Source organism: Misgurnus anguillicaudatus, unplaced genomic scaffold (assembly GCF_027580225.2).
Source record: "Misgurnus anguillicaudatus unplaced genomic scaffold, ASM2758022v2 HiC_scaffold_33, whole genome shotgun sequence".
NCBI lineage: Eukaryota > Metazoa > Chordata > Actinopteri > Cypriniformes > Cobitidae > Misgurnus > Misgurnus anguillicaudatus.
In genome coordinates, this window is record NW_027395283.1 from 2,753,078 (window position 1) to 2,771,157 (window position 18,080).

Sequence of the window (18,080 nt, forward strand, 5' to 3'; positions counted from 1 at the left end):
GGGGTTGGCAGCCGCCGAGCGCCTAGGAGGCAAATGTGTGGCTACCAACGGCTCCATGGGGGGCATGGGGAAGGCAATCCTTCTCCATTCCCTCCAAGTCGAGAACAGATCCCCCTTGAATGGGAATCTTGCCTGTGAAAGGTTTGTCTTTCCAGGTGAGAGCAAGTTCCTCCAGGAGCTCTGGGAAAACTGGAAGTTGTCTCGCTGCTCGTTTAGCTCTTGGCAGCCGTTTTCCCTCGTAGCGTGACTTTGCAGCTTCCGCTATTACGGTCGGCCATGGAATATTGAGTTTCTTCGCTGCATGTTTGCAAACGTCCTGCAGATCAACACTGAGAAGTGGAGAGGATGGTGCCCCACCAGCCTCCTCCGTGGTTCCCGCTGCATCGAGGGGCTGAGCCGGTTGAGCAGGTGTAAGGAAGAGGGAGTCCGAGTAAAGGATATCTGAGTGCTCCTCATCCTCATAATCCAGCAGATCCTCTTCCTCTCTGTCCGTGGTGGGGACTTCAGGGAAGGGAGCGCAAGCATCGAGCTGTTCACCCCAAGATTAAGTTGCCTTGGTGGGCAGCTCTATCGGACTAGGAACCTGTGGGGTGACAGTCGTAGCAGAAGCTGACACAAGGGGGTCTTGGCCTGTCAGGCTAGCTTGGCGTGCTAGCCTGCGACGAAGGCTCTTCATCGTAAAACATGTACAATGCTCGCAAGAACCGGGAGCTTCAATCGCCGCTTGGGCGGGTTCCAGCCCGAGACAAGCAGAGCATACCTGGTGTGTATCTTTGCTCGAGATCTTGTTCCCGCACGTGCATGGTCGCGGAAAATTTCCCTCGGTAGCTGAGGTACTCTGCATTGCTGCAGCCATTTTGTTAGTAGTAAAGATCCTGCAATAAGCTGGAGTGCAAACTGAGGGATTCAACAAAACACGGCATGGCGGCCAGTGAATCGTCAGTACCGGTAAGGCTTCTGGTGTGAAGCGAGAAGAGGTTTTTGAATAAGGAAATGATACTTATACTGAGGTGAGGAGCCACTATCCTATAGTGAGCAGAGGTGGGTAGAGTACCCAAAATCTGTACTCAAGTAAAAGTACAAGTACTTATACAAAAATGTACTCCAGTAAAAGTAAAAGTATCAAATCGAATTAGTTACTTGAGTAAGAGTAAAAAAGTATTAGATGAAGAAGCTACTCAAGTAGTTAGTTACTCGTTACTTCCGATCTGATAAAGAAGTAGCCCAAAAGCACTGAATTTCAGACTACTTGGAGGGTTTTCACCAGAGGCGATTCTAGGGTCTATGGGGGCCCCAAGCAGAAAATTTCCTGTGTGCAACACTTCTATACAATGTCCTTTGCTTAACTCATTATTCTACAGTGCAACAGTTACTGCGAAAGATACATATATACAAGTGTAATCCTCATCATACCTAACATTATTAACATGTTTGGATGCATAAATGGCATAACATGTTTGGAAATAATCACAGCAGAGAAATATTTTCTACATTATACAATGATAGGAATGACTCATAACTTATTTTTACAATATTTTAAGAAACCAGTCATTTTATGACTGCTACACTAAATAATCTCAATCATAGTTACTGCTAACTGTTATGTACGTTAGTGTCCAGAGTTAAATATTACTAAACTAAATATTAATTTCATATCTGAAAATACAGAACAGTATAACACATACATCTGTTGATTTTCTCAGCAACAATGCAATTCTATAGATTTGACAAGAGGTTTTCCTGAGATTTGTTTGATAATGTTTGAGACCTGACAGGGTGAGGATGTAGTTTGTCTTACCTCCCTTAAACTCATAATTTCTCCGTTCTTCTTCCCTTTCCCTGCTTTGCACAAAACATTTCTAATGTACATCTACAGAAGCCAATAGTGATCGAGTCAAAATAAGATAAGCATTGTTATTTAGAAACTTCCTTTAGTCTCGTCATGTTTTCATAAGCTAACTCACTCGTGTGGCATCTTTTGATTGCGGTTGTGCGCGAATGAACGCAAAGACGCGCGCGGACATGAATACGTGCGTGCACACGTCATTGCGACTGCTTCGTCGCTTTTACAAGCGTAAATTGGGTAACTACATTGCATATAGATCCGTCTTTGTAAAGGATTGCACTATAACTGCTAAAATTTAAACTTGAGATTTACACCGGGGCACAAAAGATTTACACTTGGGCACGTGCCTGACTGGAGCTGGACCGGACACATTAAACCACATATGCGTAAGAGGGCTGCTCACTTTAGCGCCTTTTTGCGGTTAAATTGTTTTAAATCACTTGAGTGTTAGCATTTGCAAGCCTTTGAAACACGTGCAAATGTTAAACTTTTCCTATTTAAATTTGCGTATTAATCTGGGAATCACATGCGGGCCGGACCATGGGTCGTGATCCGTACGGATCAACTGCGACAGCACGACTGAACGATACAACGTCACCCCTTCGCTACGTTCATTTTCAAAACTGGCAAGTTATCCACCTGGGTTGGATTTTGACTGGGCTAAGCCAATGTCAATCAACATTCCATCCAATCAGAATTTTGATATGCAGTCATGTTGAGTATCTATTTTCATCTACCGGGTGTAGCTGGCCATCCGAGAAACAAACTCGGGGGCCCTCTAGTGGCTCGGGGCTCCAAGCAGTTGCCTGCCTTGCCTGTTGACAAGGTGCGCCTCTGGTTTTCACAAACCTCTCCTTAAAAGTCTCATTGTTCTGCTTATATACAAGTAAAGCAGCCTATCTCAGTCCTGCAATGGGTACATTAAAATCACATAATGTGACACAGATGTTTTCTGACGGTTAACTCTGTATTTATTTTCATGTTCACAACACAAACTTGTGAGCATCTGCCTTTAAACATGCAAACAGTAAACAAAAAAGAATGTGTGTGTCTGTTTGTTATCATGTTTTTATATGAATAGGTTATTTTTATTGCCATTGAAGTGCAATTACTGAACATAAAAGGGGGTTAATAAAAATGATCATTTTAGAATTTCATATGGAACTTATCTGTTTGTGCAAATCAACTCTACATGTACTATAACATATAATACATGTTTCTTTAAAATCAAACTTTATTCTTTTATTCATTCATTCTTTAGGAAGGATTTAAATAAAATACAATCCCGTTTTTATTTGAATGTATTTTCTACACATTAGTGAGGTGTCTGGATTTGTGTATAAATGCAAGACGTCGTTACATTATGCTGTTCAGTTTGTTTAGTTGTGGGGAAATTATATGGAAATGTGCAGATGTGAACGTGCTGTTTGTATGGTTTAACTTACACTAGGTTTTGTCATCGCTTGCACAAGAGTGCATATGGAAAAAAAAAACTCAGACAGTGTGTGAAATGACCATTAATAGTGTTCAAATAGACATTACTGACACTTACTTCAGGTTGGATCTTGTCCTGTATGCTGAGATGTCAGCTCGTTTATTGAACAAAGCATGCATCGCATTATGAAACTATTCTTTTTGACCTCTTGGAGTGAAAACATAGACCGAACTTGAAGCCACGCATGATCTGCCTCCGATATCTCGCACAATGCACACGCACCCTCAACTGCTTCACCTATCATATACGCGCGGCCGCGCGCTAAAGGGTGACGCAGCCTGTCTCGCGAAACTTTCGAACACGACCTATAAGGTAAAATATATATATATATATATATATATATATATATATATATATATATATATATATATATATATATATATTCATTAATTATTACCATTTGAAAGTAGCGCAGTAACGCCGCCAAATGTAGCGAAGTAAAAGTACAGTTTTTTCACTAGAATTGTACTTGAGTAAGAGTAAAAAGTACCCATCCTTAAATTTACTCTAGTTACCCAAAAAATGTACTCAAGTAAATGTAACGAAGTAAATGTAATTCGTTACAACCCACCTCTGATAGTGAGAACCCGAAACGTATGCTTGAAAGAGAACCGTCATTTTGGTCAAGAAGTGTTTTGCTAAATCCAATGTAATTACAATACACTAAACGCATGTGAAGAAAATTAAGTTACCTTTGCCAGTACAACGCTGTTTGTGAGCTTGTTCCTGTAAGGTCCCTTTCTTTCGCCTTATCTTTTTGCATTTCTTTAATCCTTTTCTTTATCGTATTTGTAGATCGTCTCTGTCCTGCCAAAATAAAGAGCTCCTGGCAACCGATAGCGTCTCCTCCTACCGTCATGTCCGACCGGCTCAGACCCCGCCCAAATCGGCACGTGACTCCTCACTCTCAATAAACATATCTCAATCGTAAGTGTAATCTCACAAACCACATAAATGTATAGCTCAAAGCTGCAAAGTGTAAATTCTGAAGTTAACATATGGAAAATAAATCGTTATTACACTTCAGCACACATCGGATCACACGTGCATGGACAATGCACAAAATCATACCGCTAGCATTGACTTCACGGAAATCCGAATACACTCGACATCAGAACGTTTCAACACATAAAACCACAATATCAATATAATCAAGAGTAAATATTGTAACGTGTGTAAATGAAACTTACTTTAGAAGGTGCGCACACTTTATTATGAGTTGAATATACGCAAGCCCTCTACAGCTTTCAAGCAAACCTAACCAGTTGCTTCAACTCTGGGGGCGGGACTAAGTAACGACTGTCAATCAATTACAACACACCAATAAGAATGAACTTACAGAGCCTTTTCAACATAAACCACATGAACATGTTCTTCATAAGTCTGTATTGAGTTCATGACTCACACTTGTAATTCTCATCTCAGGTATTTGATGTAAAAATCTTCCTCTATTACAGGAGGAATATCAGCTGGAGATAACATAACTCTGATCTTACATTTAAAGATGTTACAGTGTTTAAAGATCAATTTCACTCAATCTATAAAAACATTATTAATGTGTCTGTCAGTGTCAATGATGGATCAATGTTTTTAATCATCTTTATAAAAACAACACCTAGAGAAGAAAACTCTTCATACACAATATCATCATTTTGTTCCAAGATGGCAGCTTGTTAGTTTACCAGTGTTTGTTCTGCGTCTGTATTTAGTTTTTTTGTTTTGTCTCTTGTTTTAATTGTTTGGTGATTTTAGTTTTAATTGAATTATATACACAGTATAGATTTAACAAATAACTTAATTTTTACTGGCATTTTATGGTGGTGAACTTGGTCGATCAACATGTGTTCCTCTGGGACTCAGCGCGGTGTAACATCGGGAGCCATATCTGGCTTGAGCCCCCGAGCTTGTTTAAGATTGCGAGCTGTTGTTTGTTTAATGCAAAACATTCTTGCGGGATTGGCAACGAGGGAAAGCAGCCTGTGTGAGAAGAAGAACAGTACCCTTGGCGTCTTAACTTTTGACTCGAGCCTTCTAACAAAGGCTTGTTCGCTGTTGACTCATTGGTGCTGTTCCCCAAATTTTACATGGAGTTTGTTTGTTTCATAACTTGGCTTTTCTGGCGGGGATCTTGGCCACGCGTAAAGGAGCTTGTAAACCTAGTCTACGTGGCTGACACCCTGCTGAAAAAAACAGCATACCAGCAAGACCAGCATATGTTGTGTTTTGGTGCTCGTTTGCTAGTGAACACCAGCTAAACCAGCATCAGCACCAGCATTAGCACCAGCTAAACCAGCATCAAACCAGCATTAGCACCAGCTAAACCAGCATTAGCACCAGCATCCCATGCTGGTCATACCAGCATATGTTGTGTTTTGGTGCTGGTATGCTGGTGACCACCAGCTAAACCAGCATAGACCAGCATAATTCCCATGCTGGTCCATGCTGGTTTGATGCTGTTTTTTTTCAGCAGGGCAGCGTGGGAAAAATCTCCGGAGTTTGCGACTATTTGTCCAATTTGCCTGCACACTTGTGATACTTCGAAATAGTCTGAGCCCTGAGAATTGACTGCTCGATCTCGCAACTTTCGAACGGGGATCTTTGCCACGCACAAAGGAGCTGCAAACCTTTTCCAGGGGGCAGACAGCGTGGGAAAATTTCCGCAGTGTGTGACTGTTTGTCCAACAGCTCAGAGTGCAGCACTTATCTGAACACTTGTGGCACTCTTTGAGCCCTGAGAGCTGGCAGCTCGTTCTCACAACTCTCTGTCAGTCAAGTTCAAAGGAGTTTTGGTATGTTTTGAGTTGTTATATGATCTCTTTCGGTCCCTGTGGTTTTGAACTACTCGCTAAAATGTGGCGTTTAACTGCTGGATGTATGCCCTTTCTGAGTTCCCTCTTTTGGACACTATTTCAGGGTAATAGTAACTGTGCAGACCTGCAAACTTGTCGCTTTTCTGCGACAATCGTCGTTTTCTTGGTCTATTGGGTCATTCACGTGAATCGCGTAGAACCGGAGAGGTTTTTTTTGGAGGTGAGAAGGGGGGTCGGAATCCTGCCCTTTGTCTCCATGCCATGCGGGCTAGAATTGCCAAACATTATTGGATAATTTTTATAATTGACATTTCTCTGGGCCAATTGGAATCTTAGCACTTGCTTTTCTCTGGGCCAATCGGAATCTTAGCACTTCCTTCAGAATCTTGAAGACAGCGCGGTCCTTTGGATGGGAAACCTGGCTACCGCGCGAGCCTGATGGACACTTTTAACGTGAATTAACCATCTTATTCGAGGTAAGTCAACTTTTTTGCAGCAAAAACAACAACTATTTGTTTGGTTGATTTAATTAGCGTTAGCTACCGCTTATATTGTATTTTTAGGAACGAGTCAACGCCGAGTAATGCACAAACGTAGACCTTGCATAAAGTTTGTCTATGCTTTGAGCAATGACTAAGGGGCTGGACACACCAAAACTTTTAAACGCGGCTGAAAACGCCTTGAGGACGCCGAATGCCAGCTGTTTTTCAGCTGAGTGCCAGCTTTCTTCAGCTGAGCGCTTTGGTAGCTGTGATACTTCAGCTGCGAGCCAGTTGGTTGCTGTGGTAATGTCCCACCCCTCCTCCACTGTGATTGGGCGGCCGTGTGAAAACTGACATTGACGAGCGGAGCTTTTCTCCCAAAGTTGAATCTCTTTCAACTCTCGACGCTCAGCGCCGAGCGCGGAAAACCGCCGAGCGCCGGTTTTCAGCGCGGAAAAAACCCGCTAGCTGCTGGCTTATTTGAAAAACAGCTAGCGGTTTTCTTCCACGCTGAAAACCGGCGCCCGGCGGTTTTTCCGCTCATCGCCGAGAGTTGAAAACCATTCAACTTTGGGTAAAAAGCTCCGCTCATCAATGTCAGTTCTCACGCGGCCGTCCAATCACAGTGGAGGAGGGGCGGGACAAGTATCACAGCAACCAACCGTCTCACAGATGACGTATCAGAGCTACCAAAGCGCTTAGCTGAAGAAAGCTGGCACTCAGCTGAAAAACAGCTGGCATTCGGCGTCCTCAAGGCGTTTTCAGCCGCGTTTAAACGTTTTGGTGTGTCCAGCCCCTAACGGCATGACGAGCGGAGGTTCTAACCGTAACATTAGTAACGTTAGCTAGGCTTATCGTTACCCGGGTGCTCTATGGCGAGTGGATGCTGCCAATTCAAAGCCTAACCTGGAGAAGGATAAGGAGCAGCCTACCCTTCCGTAGCCGTCAATCCGTGTGAAGTTTTGAATGGATTTGATAGGGACTGCAGACGTAAGACCGGCTGTGATGTCACGGCGAGTGCATGGAAGAATCGTATACCGGCGGCGACGCGACGACGGTGCATGTTCGAAATTTATATAAAATGTATGTGTACTAAGTACGTCTGAACTATGTACGTCGCCTTACAACATGCCTGATACATACGTCGCCACTAAGCACGTCTGATAACCACGTCGTCTCTAAGCACGTCTGATGCCCACGTCGTCTCTAAGCACGTCTGATATGTCGCCAAATAACTACGTCTGGTTTTATGTGGTTCTGATGCTGCAGTCCTACAAAACGAGTTTTACTGTTATAGGCCAAACTGATTGAACTTCATTTCCAGCAACAAAGGACACCAATACAAGGTGGACAACAATAAGAGAGTGAGTACTGAATGTGAATTTAACTTTCATTACTTTAACTTTTCTGTGCAGCCTAAGGCATCAGAACGGGTATAAGTTAAAGTTGACAGATTTGCATAGTTAAAGCCACTATATCAGCCTCTGATACTGTAGCTTTTTATATTACCAACTGTTAATCTATCTTTGAAACTGTAATGCAACCACAACTGCGTTAATCATTTATTCTATTAAGTTTAACAGATCTGCTGTCTTTAATTTTAAAGTTAATAAGTTTATATATATATATATATATATATATATATATATATATATATAGTGTTTTTATTTATATAGCCTGATCAAAGTAATTTAACTGGTGCAGTTATGTGGTAGATTTATTAGTCTGTAATCATTCAATGTGTTGTATATGTACTATACAGGCTTCATCTTTGGCCCAGTTTACCATCACAAGAAAGTGTTAAAAAGTTTTTTCATGACTGGTGTACCCCTTTCATGTGTTTTAAATATTTCTCTTAACAGTGATTGCTTTCTGTTTATTAATTCAGTGAAGCTAGTGGATGGATGTGAAAGAGGGTTTACTAGTTCACCTGTGGCCGGTTGCATAAAACTTAAAAGACTAGTCTTAAAAGTTAGTCATGAATTTTTTTCTTCAAGAGTGATCATAACTGTTTTAAGTATGTTACATAGAAAGGTAGATTGGTCTAATTTAAATCCAAATATTAAGACTGATTAGCCACAACTAATTGCTAGTTAGTCAGAATCATTCTTAAGACGCAGTCTTAACGTCACGGCTATGTTTATGCAACCGGCCACAGGTCATTTAGTCTTAATAATTATTGGTAAATTAACTTGACTTTCTGTTCTTGAAGGGAGATGTGAACCTTCAAAGAGAGTGAACCTGGGGCCGGGGCTTGAGCCCAAACTTCGACCCCCCCTGTAATGGAACTGCAGAGAGGAAGAAAGCAAACAGTGAAGGAAATGGGAAGGAGCTTGGAGGCGCAGAGACTGGTGCTCATATATGTTCTTAATTATGATTGACAGGCCTGAATGATTAGGCTCCTCCAGAACCTATATTTAGAACATCATATAGCCCAAACAATTGAGAAAATAGGGGAAAATCTTAACAATCAGAGGTTTGAATATTCAAAGGTCAGATGAAGTTGAAATCATGTCAATAACGCTATTTATTAAGATGATACTAAGTTATTCAAGTAGGCTATATTCAGACAGTATAACAGCAACATAACAATTAATTAACAGTAATAATATTATATATTATGATACTGTTTATCAGGCATGTGTGTGTGTGTGGATGCATACATTGGCTACAGTATGTGTGTCCTAATGATTCACTGTTGTAAGTGAACTTTTTGTCATGTTTGAAACATATTGGGCAGCAGTATATGTCCTGTCTTCATTATTTACATTTTTAAGAGGTCATTAAGCTTTTTTATTTAAAAGTTGAAAATGTACACAGCTACACATCTTACTGAATAAAATAGTAAAATAATATTTTGTACTTTGTATTTGATAGGGTTGATGAAATGCATTCGTATTTTGTATCAAAATACTTTAGTGTTTTGTATTTTTAAAATACTGTAAAATACTTTGTAAAAAGTTTAAATGATGATATAATACAAATGCGGCCTCTGATTGGTGCCTAGTGAGAAGTTTGCCTAGCCCTAGACCGGAAAATGTATCCATATGAAAGGTGGTGGTCAATGTAGAAACATGCAGGCTGCTGCTAGCAAATGATTCATTTAAATAGTTAGAAACTAGCTGCTATGAATACAGGTGCCATCAGTTGTCTTATGAATGACTTGTTTGTCAGTGTTGCTAATGCAATGTACGTCCTTCAGTTCGTACCGAGTTGCATATGTCAGATTTTTCATGACTCAGAGTAAATGTTATGGTGAAGCAAAATATTAAATAGCCCAACTCATGGAAGGTTTACGAAGAAATGTCATGCTCTCATGTAAAAGTATTTTTAGTATTTTCAAAATACAAAAATGCGGTAGTTTATTTTGATACACTTGAAGTTCTGGCTGCTGTATTTTGTGGTTTATTTTGATACACTTGAATCTACGGAGCCCTTCTGGTCACCCCCTGGAAAAAAGAAAACAATCCGTGATCACGGTTTTGTAATTCGTCCCCTCAGTTTATAAACTGTACTCACGGATTATTAAACTGTTCCCTCAGCTTTACAAACCGTGCGCTCGGATTAATAAACCGTACGCACGAGTTAACAATCCGTGCTCTCAGATTTGTAAACCGTACCCTCAGTTTTTGCAATCCGTACCCACGAATTCATAAACCATGCGCACGCTTTCGCAATCCGTACCCACGGTTTTGCAAACTGTGCTCACAGATTTGTAGCCCCTCCCTCATTTTAGAAATCTGTAGTCCACAAGCACGAAAACAGCTCTCCGCACACAAACTTGATTGATTTAAAATGGAGAATTTCCTTAATTTTCTAAAATATGATAGAGAGTTGGATGACCATACTGTGTCAACTTTTCAAGAGGAGAAGGTAAAAACAAATACAATACGAATTATGCTCATATTCTTTTATTTAGTCTTTGGCTGAATGGAATTAAGAATTATAGTTATTTAATAATAACATATTAACCAAATAAGTCTTTGAATAATTTTAATGAAATTGCATAACTATTAAAAATTGCATGCTACTTTTAAATGTACGAATGAAAGTAAAATCTGATTAAAATATTACTTTAATATTACGTACAACGTAAAGCACATTCAGGTTGGGAAAGTGTAAACAGAGTAAAAACTTCAGTAATTCCTGAAAATATCCAACAGGAATGGGAAGCATGGAAAGCACGATTAAAAGCGACAAAGCGAAACTGCGCCATCTTTTGGGCATATCATCAAAATACATATTAAAATAAACAAGTTATCTAGAAATGTAAAATTGTAATTACCATTCCAAACCTAACCTCCAAATTGCTTCTGCAGAACACAAAAGATGATATAATAAATATTAGTAACCCAAACAACATTGGTGCCTGGTTTCATTGAAATTATGAACACAGCAAAATCAGCAGTTAAATCAACACTGCTGGTGTTTATATGAGTAACAACAGACCTGGTGATACCTATATAATATATATATACACACCAGCAGTGTTGATTTAACACTGGGGATTTTGCTGTGAACACTAAACCATTTCTTAAAATATCTTCTTTTGTGTACCACAGAAGAAAGTCAATTAGGCTACATGTTTTTAAAAACAACGCAAGCGTCATTAACCCTTTAAAACATATATTAAACTTTTGCTGGCTGATTATCTTGCAACATTAACACAAGTTTTTTTTTCCTCTTTTAGATTGACTGCAATGCAGTCAATAGTATGTCAGATGAACAGCTTTTGAGAATTGTCCCCAGATTTGGAGACCGGATAGCAATAAGACAGTACTGCAAAAGAGAAGTAGCTGCATTAGAAGGAAACAGCACTACATTGTCTAAAGCCACAGAAAACCTCATGTCAAAATTGCAAGAAAAGCGGGCCTTCAAGAGAAAGCATGGTGATAATCGTTCAGAAAAACTCAGTGGAAACTCAAATGCCCAAAAAACAGAGCGAAGTTACCAAATGGGACTGTTTGAAGAGATCCGTGGCTCCTTTATCCAGATCAAAGAAAAGCGTGGTGGTGGAACCAGGCATTTAAAAGCTTTAAAGAGTGCTACCATGGCAGAACTGTTAGAGAGTGGCAAGGAGCTGTTCTTTCCAAATGGGAAAAATAAACTAGGAGATATAACTGAATTTGAGTTGAAATTGAGAGACTTCACAGAAGAAGAACTACACCCGCAGACAACATTAGGTGAACAATATGAACTGAGGAAGGTAAAGATGCTGAGACTGTATCTATCTTGCAAGAGGATAGACACAACTCCAAGTACAAGCAAAAACACAGTAGATGAATTTGCAGCTGAACAAGGTCCTTCTACATCTGCTGAGGCATGTGAATGTGAGGAAGAACTTGTTGTCATAACTGAGAACAACAGTTCCATAACTGATTCACCTTTGTTGTCGGACAACAGTGTAATGTTGATTGAACCAGGGACTATGAATGTAATACAAAGCTCAATTTTAGTTGATGAAGAAATTCAGTTTGGATATGCAGTTTTAGAAGACGGTATGCTTGATGACACTCTACCAATGGACCCCACTGAAATAGTGCAAGACAAGTTACAAACCACAAAGTTAAGACTTCGCAGGGGAAACATTTTCCAAGATCTTAATGCAGCTTTTAAGGATGGCTTAGTATCTGTCAATGATTGTCTTGTAGAAATTGAGATGGTCCTACCTAATGGTAGCACAGAGAAAGGAGAAGACAATGGTGGAATTTTTAGAGATGCATTGAGTGAGTATTGGGGTACATTCATCATGAAATGTACATCAGGAAACACACTAAAAGTACCCATGACAAGGCATGATATGAAAGATGAATGGGAAAATGTAGCTAAAGTGATGGTTCTTGGTTATAACACTGTCCAATACTTTCCCATTGTGCTGGCCAAGCCTTTTCTGTGTTATTGTCTTGGACTTAACATTGAGGAGGATGAGCTCTTTACAGCCTTTCTGGAGATAGTTTCTCCAGAGGAAAAGCAGCTTGTTGAAGAAGCAATGAGAGACTTTACATCTGTCTCTGAACGAGAAGAATGGGTTGAATTCTTGGAAGCTCATGATGTGAAACTTTTTATCACTGAGAATAATGTCAAGCAGATCTTACTTGATGTCGCACACAAAGAAATTGTGCAAGATCCAGCTTACATAGCAGAATGTTGGAGTCCGGTGTTAAAAAAACTAAAGCTACCTCCAGGGGGACTAAATGAATTGATGATGAGCCTCACTCCAACAGCAAGAAAAGTTATAGGCATATTACAACATGAAACACTCAATAACAGAGAATGCCAGATTATGGATTATCTAAAGAGGTTCATCAAGCACTGTAGTGATGTTCGGCTCAGGAAATTTCTGCGTTTCTGCACAGGTGTTTATTTTCTTTCATTATATTTATTAAATATGTAGTTTTATATTAAATAGTAATGTAAAATCATATACTTTAATAAACTGTTATGCTTTTTAGCTGTCGTGCATTGATAAATTGTATGTATACATTTGAAATTGTTAACACAATTTTTCTTGGTAGGAGCTGACCTCCTTGTTGCAAGGTTTATTCATGTCCGATTTGTGCAGCCACAAAGTTCCTTCACAAGATCTCCCCAGTCCCACACCTGTGGATGTGTGTTAGAAGTTCCAAACAATTATACTTCATACCCTGAGCTTGCAGAGGAGTTCATAAATATCCTTGATGCAAACATATGGGTGATGGATATTGTGTAAAGGTAAGGCTGCCAATAATAAGAAAGAATAAGAATGTTATATTTCTCGATAGACTTACATTTATCTATATCTGTGTTTATCCTAGGTGGTCAGACAGTATGTGCAGCAGGATACGACTGTTTCTTTGTCTCATTCACAGTCTCCATCTCACACTCAGTTTCCTGACATAAACTTATTTTTGTTGTTATTTTTGTTATCCTGCACATCAAGATAATGTTTCATAAAAGCTCAGATGTTCTTACAGCAGTGTTACAATGTGGCATATGTGTTACAAACTACAAAGCACATACAGATTCACATTTAGTTTTAATGTAGGCCTACTCAGGTTTTCAAAATGTATACTGTCTTAATAGAATTCTGCAATACAGTACATTGTAAAAAAAGTTTCATGTTTGAAATGTTGAAATTTTATTCATTAGAAGTTCATTAATTAGAAACTGAATACAGTTTTCAAAAATAAAGAAAAAGAAAAAAGAAAGCTGTCTCCTTTATTAAAATATGCATATGAAGTAGGCCTATTCAAGACTTCAGCAATAACATTAATGACATATCTACTACATCTGTGAAATGAATGGAACTATAATAATAATAATCTAATGAGAGAACTGTCAGTTAAACTGTCCATTACAACTTTTTAGTGCTAATGGCTTTTTAACATCTCTTTATCTCACAATATTTAACATTGTAGTAAGCTCTTGTCTTATTGCAAGATACAGATTAAGTGATGTAAACATATCATTGGGAATACGAAGCTGATGTTGTGCCATGATGTGTGAACACAGGGTGAAAATGTCCTCATCACAGGGGATGTCAGAGCGATGGATACATTGATCTTCACAGGTGTCACAGTCTTCCACTGGCACTTGGCTTATGTAGTCTTCTGTCTCATATAATTCAGGAAGGGTGTACATGACATCCGGCCGACCATGGGGTACAAGGCTATTTCTTAATGGACGAATCAGGTGGCTGTTCCATGTGTCTTTGGTCGAATCCAGCTCTTCCTGTAAAAAAAGAGTATTGTTTATTATCTCTCTCTCTTATGGTGTGGGCCTTGTAAACCCTATCAAATACAAAATGATGTGTAATTAAAAAGGTAAAAAATGCACTGTGTGTGTGTGTTCAATATTTACCTGGATCAAACCCAGGAAACAGAATAACACAAGGTTCTTGTCCAGAAAGCTGCCATCAAAATAGCCTTCATCTTTAATTTGGTGGAAATATTTAAGCCATAAATCCACACATTCTTTTCTAAGAATTCCCCACCAGCTCTCAATTCTTTGGTTGGCTGTACTTTTGCCATAGATAAAGCTTCTTTCTCCAGCAAGTGGATCAGCATCACCACGTCGCAAGTACCTTTGGACATCCCTAATAACACTATTTTCGGTTCCCATGTCTGCTCTCAGCATTCGAGGAGAGCCACCAAAAGTTCTTACTGTTTCAAGGAAGTAACCTCCTATGACTTTAGGGTCACTGCTTGTGCAGTATGCATTTAGCCATAGTATTCTTCTTGAGAATCCATCAATAGCCCCATTGATACATATGCCAAACGGCTTCAATTTGTCGTAAGAGTCCACATGCCACACAAAATTGGGGCCTTTTGAAAAGTACGCTCTCCTGTGCAGTCTTCTTTTTCTTCGCATTTCTGTGCCCAATGGATCAAGAGTTGACAGAATGAGGCGGATGTCTTCTTTGCGCACATGAAATCCTCTTTCCTTACATTTACTATACATCCATCTATATCCATGCAATTGTCCTGAGCCTTGGAGCTCCTCCCTTACAAACTGAATAACATTAAATAAGTTGTCAAAATGTTTTCGTCTAAATAGTCCATTCTTATTCAGGATTTTTTTAAGTGTCTTCATGCTGATAGTAATTCCGTGTTTAACACTTAAAACATTAAGGATTTCTTTATAGTGTAAACCCAGGTCAAAGTAATACTGAATTAGACTAAATCTGTCCATCCTATCCAGTGATGTCAAGGTTGATGGAGGCCAGCTTTAAACACCTAATGGTAAACACAGAGAGAGAGAGAGAAAGTAACATTCTTGCATCACTTTTTCATTCCATTAAAGAGTTAACACCACAAAATATCAAAACACAACCCCCCCTCACCACCACAACAGCTACTATAACACTAATTCTATACATGTTTCAACATTACTCATTGCATTATAGTACTTAAAGAAATAGTTGTGACAAACCTGTATAAATGTCTTTTTTTCCTGATAAACACAAAGGAAGATATTTTGATGAATGTTTATAATAAAACTGATTGTGAGCCCCATTTACCTCTGTTGTACTCTTTTTTACCTACCATGGAAGTAAATGGGGTTTATGATCGGTTTGATTACAAACATTCCTTTAAATATCTTCCTTTGTGTTCATAAGAACAAGACATGTATACAGGTTTGAAACAACATGAGAGTGGGTAAATTATGACAATGTTATCATTTTTGGGTAAACAACTATCCCTTTTAAATCAATTACATGTATTGGCTTCTATTTTATCTTTTGATTTTGACAACCCGGTACCCAAAAAAACGAGAGAGAGAGAGAGAGAGAGAGAGACCGGTACCCAAAAAAACGAGAGAGAGAGAGAGAGAGAGAGAGAGAGAGAGAGAGAGAGAGAGAGAGAGAGAGAGAGAGAGAGAGAGAGAGAGAGAGAGAGAGAGAGAGAGAGAGAGAGAGAGAGAGAGAGAGAGAGAGAGAGAGAGAGAGAGAGAGAGAGAGAGAGAGAGTAAGTGAATTGGTCTGTTATATTTATTAATTATACTTACCTAATATGTATATATCTGTCTTTTGTGTTTCTCCTAGGTGGTCAGATATGCAGGAGGACTGTTTCTTTGTCTTAACACAGTTGGGCAGTATTCTGTACAATAGCCTATTTAAATAAACATTCATTAAAAAAAAGAATTCATTATTCTATCCGTTTCGATGGCGAATTTAAGCATGCAGTTAAAACAGTTGAATGTATTGATTATACATTGATTAGTATACAATAACCAGATAATATTACGTACCCGGAATCTTGTTCAGTTGTCGTGCTTGTGGACTACAGATTTCTAAAATGAGGGAGGGGCTACAAATCTGTGAGCACAGTTTGCAAAACCGTGGGTACGGATTGCGAAAGCGTGCGCATGGTTTATGAATTCGTGGGTACGGATTGCAAAAACTGAGGGTACGGTTTACAAATCTGAGAGCACGGATTGTTAACTCGTGCGTACGGTTTATTAATCCGAGCGCACGGTTTGTAAAGCTGAGGGAACAGTTTAATAATCCGTGAGTACAGTTTATAAACTGAGGGGACGAATTACAAAACCGTGATCACGGATTGTTTTCTTTTTTCCAGGGGGTGACCAGAAGGGCTCCGTATGAATCTAAGGTATTTGGTATTCTATTTTAAAATACATTTTGATGTATCTTTGCCCAACTCTGATATTTATGGTATTGTAATCCACAAAACTGAATACTGTTTATAACTTATCATTGTAACATGAGCTACAAAATTAGTTGTATTTTGTGCAGTTGATTTCATTAAGGTTTTGACAATCTCATGTAGTTTAAGCTACGGCTGCCTGCAGTACTGCTGCAACCCACATTTTGGAAAACATTTGTAAAGCATATGGCTAAAAAGAGCATTGCCTACTAGTGCAGTGTATAATAAGTGTTGCCTGTGTATAATAGCTTACTCTTCTGTATTAATATAATGGTGTAATCAGGCCCGGCTGCAGGATGAAATGACTGAGGGGGCATGTGAAATTGTTGAGGGGGCTTAACTTTATACCATCAATGATACACTGAGATCTCGCTTTGAAAAGACATTTTTAAATGCAGCGGTCCATAAAACACTCCATATGCAACTGCACAGCACAGGTAACCACATGGCCGCGGGAAAAATCTCCCTCTCGCCAACAGGGGGTGCTGCAGCACTCGCAGCACCCCCTGTTGGCGAGAGAGGAAGATTTTTTTTAAGTAAAAATATTTTGCACAATTTATATATTACTTATGAATATTTTAGGAAATTATTTTTTACACACGTAGGTTATTAAGTGTATTTTGGATTTTAATTTCATTAATGTCTGTGCCTACCCATCTCCGTGGCCTCATCCGAGCGCACTTTCTCCGCCTTGCGTCTTTTGAAGACATGGGTACGCAGCACCATGACCCAGAAAAGACTCACACACCTTTGGCTGATGCATGCCCACACAGAAATTCTGAACTCCCTGGGCATTCGTCCCCTAGCTCATGAGAGACTTTGGACTTTATTATACAACCGGGGCAATGCGCGACGCGAGTGTCTTTTGCTAGAGTAAAAAGCGCGTTGATAATATGCGCAGTATTAACGGGATGACAACGCGGGTTTGCATACATGGATGCGAAGCAGCACAAAAACGCGTTTTAATATGAAAAATTAAAGGATTAAAAATTTGCTTTAAACAAATGCATCTATTTTTAAATGTTTTTTTTAAATGCAACCCCACGAATTTATTGTATATAATGACTCTGTACCTGTGGATATGGTGAGATGAGAACGTTTGTAAATTCTTTATCTCTTGTTTGTAACAAATAAAGTATTTTTAGAGTACAAACCTTATATAAAGCCTAATATATTCTAAAAATGTAATTATACACCATGTATTTCTTTATACAATATCAGAACTAAACCCATTATTATTTTTGTTCAATTAATGAATTATTTATAAGTTTTAAAAAAGATAGTAATATCTATTAAGTACTA

At 39.1% G+C, this 18,080-nt stretch overlaps 2 protein-coding genes across 2 annotated transcripts; one reads left to right on the top strand and one right to left on the bottom strand.

Annotated features, from left to right (window-relative positions):
• The first annotated feature begins 10,062 nt into the window (after nucleotides 1-10,062).
• LOC129455959 (uncharacterized) lies at nucleotides 10,063-13,659 on the top strand. The gene is made up of 3 exons (XM_055220747.2): nucleotides 10,063-12,989; nucleotides 13,149-13,344; nucleotides 13,428-13,659. The coding sequence occupies exons 1-2, from the start codon at nucleotides 11,348-11,350 to the stop codon at nucleotides 13,340-13,342; spliced, it is 1,836 nt and encodes a 611-aa protein (XP_055076722.2). The 5' UTR covers nucleotides 10,063-11,347; the 3' UTR covers nucleotides 13,343-13,344; nucleotides 13,428-13,659.
• Nucleotides 13,660-13,811: 152 nt separating this feature from the next.
• LOC129453644 (uncharacterized) lies at nucleotides 13,812-16,716 on the bottom strand. The gene is made up of 3 exons (XM_055217980.2): nucleotides 16,120-16,716; nucleotides 14,473-15,347; nucleotides 13,812-14,343 (listed from the first exon to the last, which is right to left on the bottom strand). The coding sequence occupies exons 2-3, from the start codon at nucleotides 15,301-15,303 to the stop codon at nucleotides 14,005-14,007; spliced, it is 1,170 nt and encodes a 389-aa protein (XP_055073955.2). The 5' UTR covers nucleotides 15,304-15,347; nucleotides 16,120-16,716; the 3' UTR covers nucleotides 13,812-14,004.
• Between the last annotated feature and the right edge of the window lie 1,364 nt (nucleotides 16,717-18,080).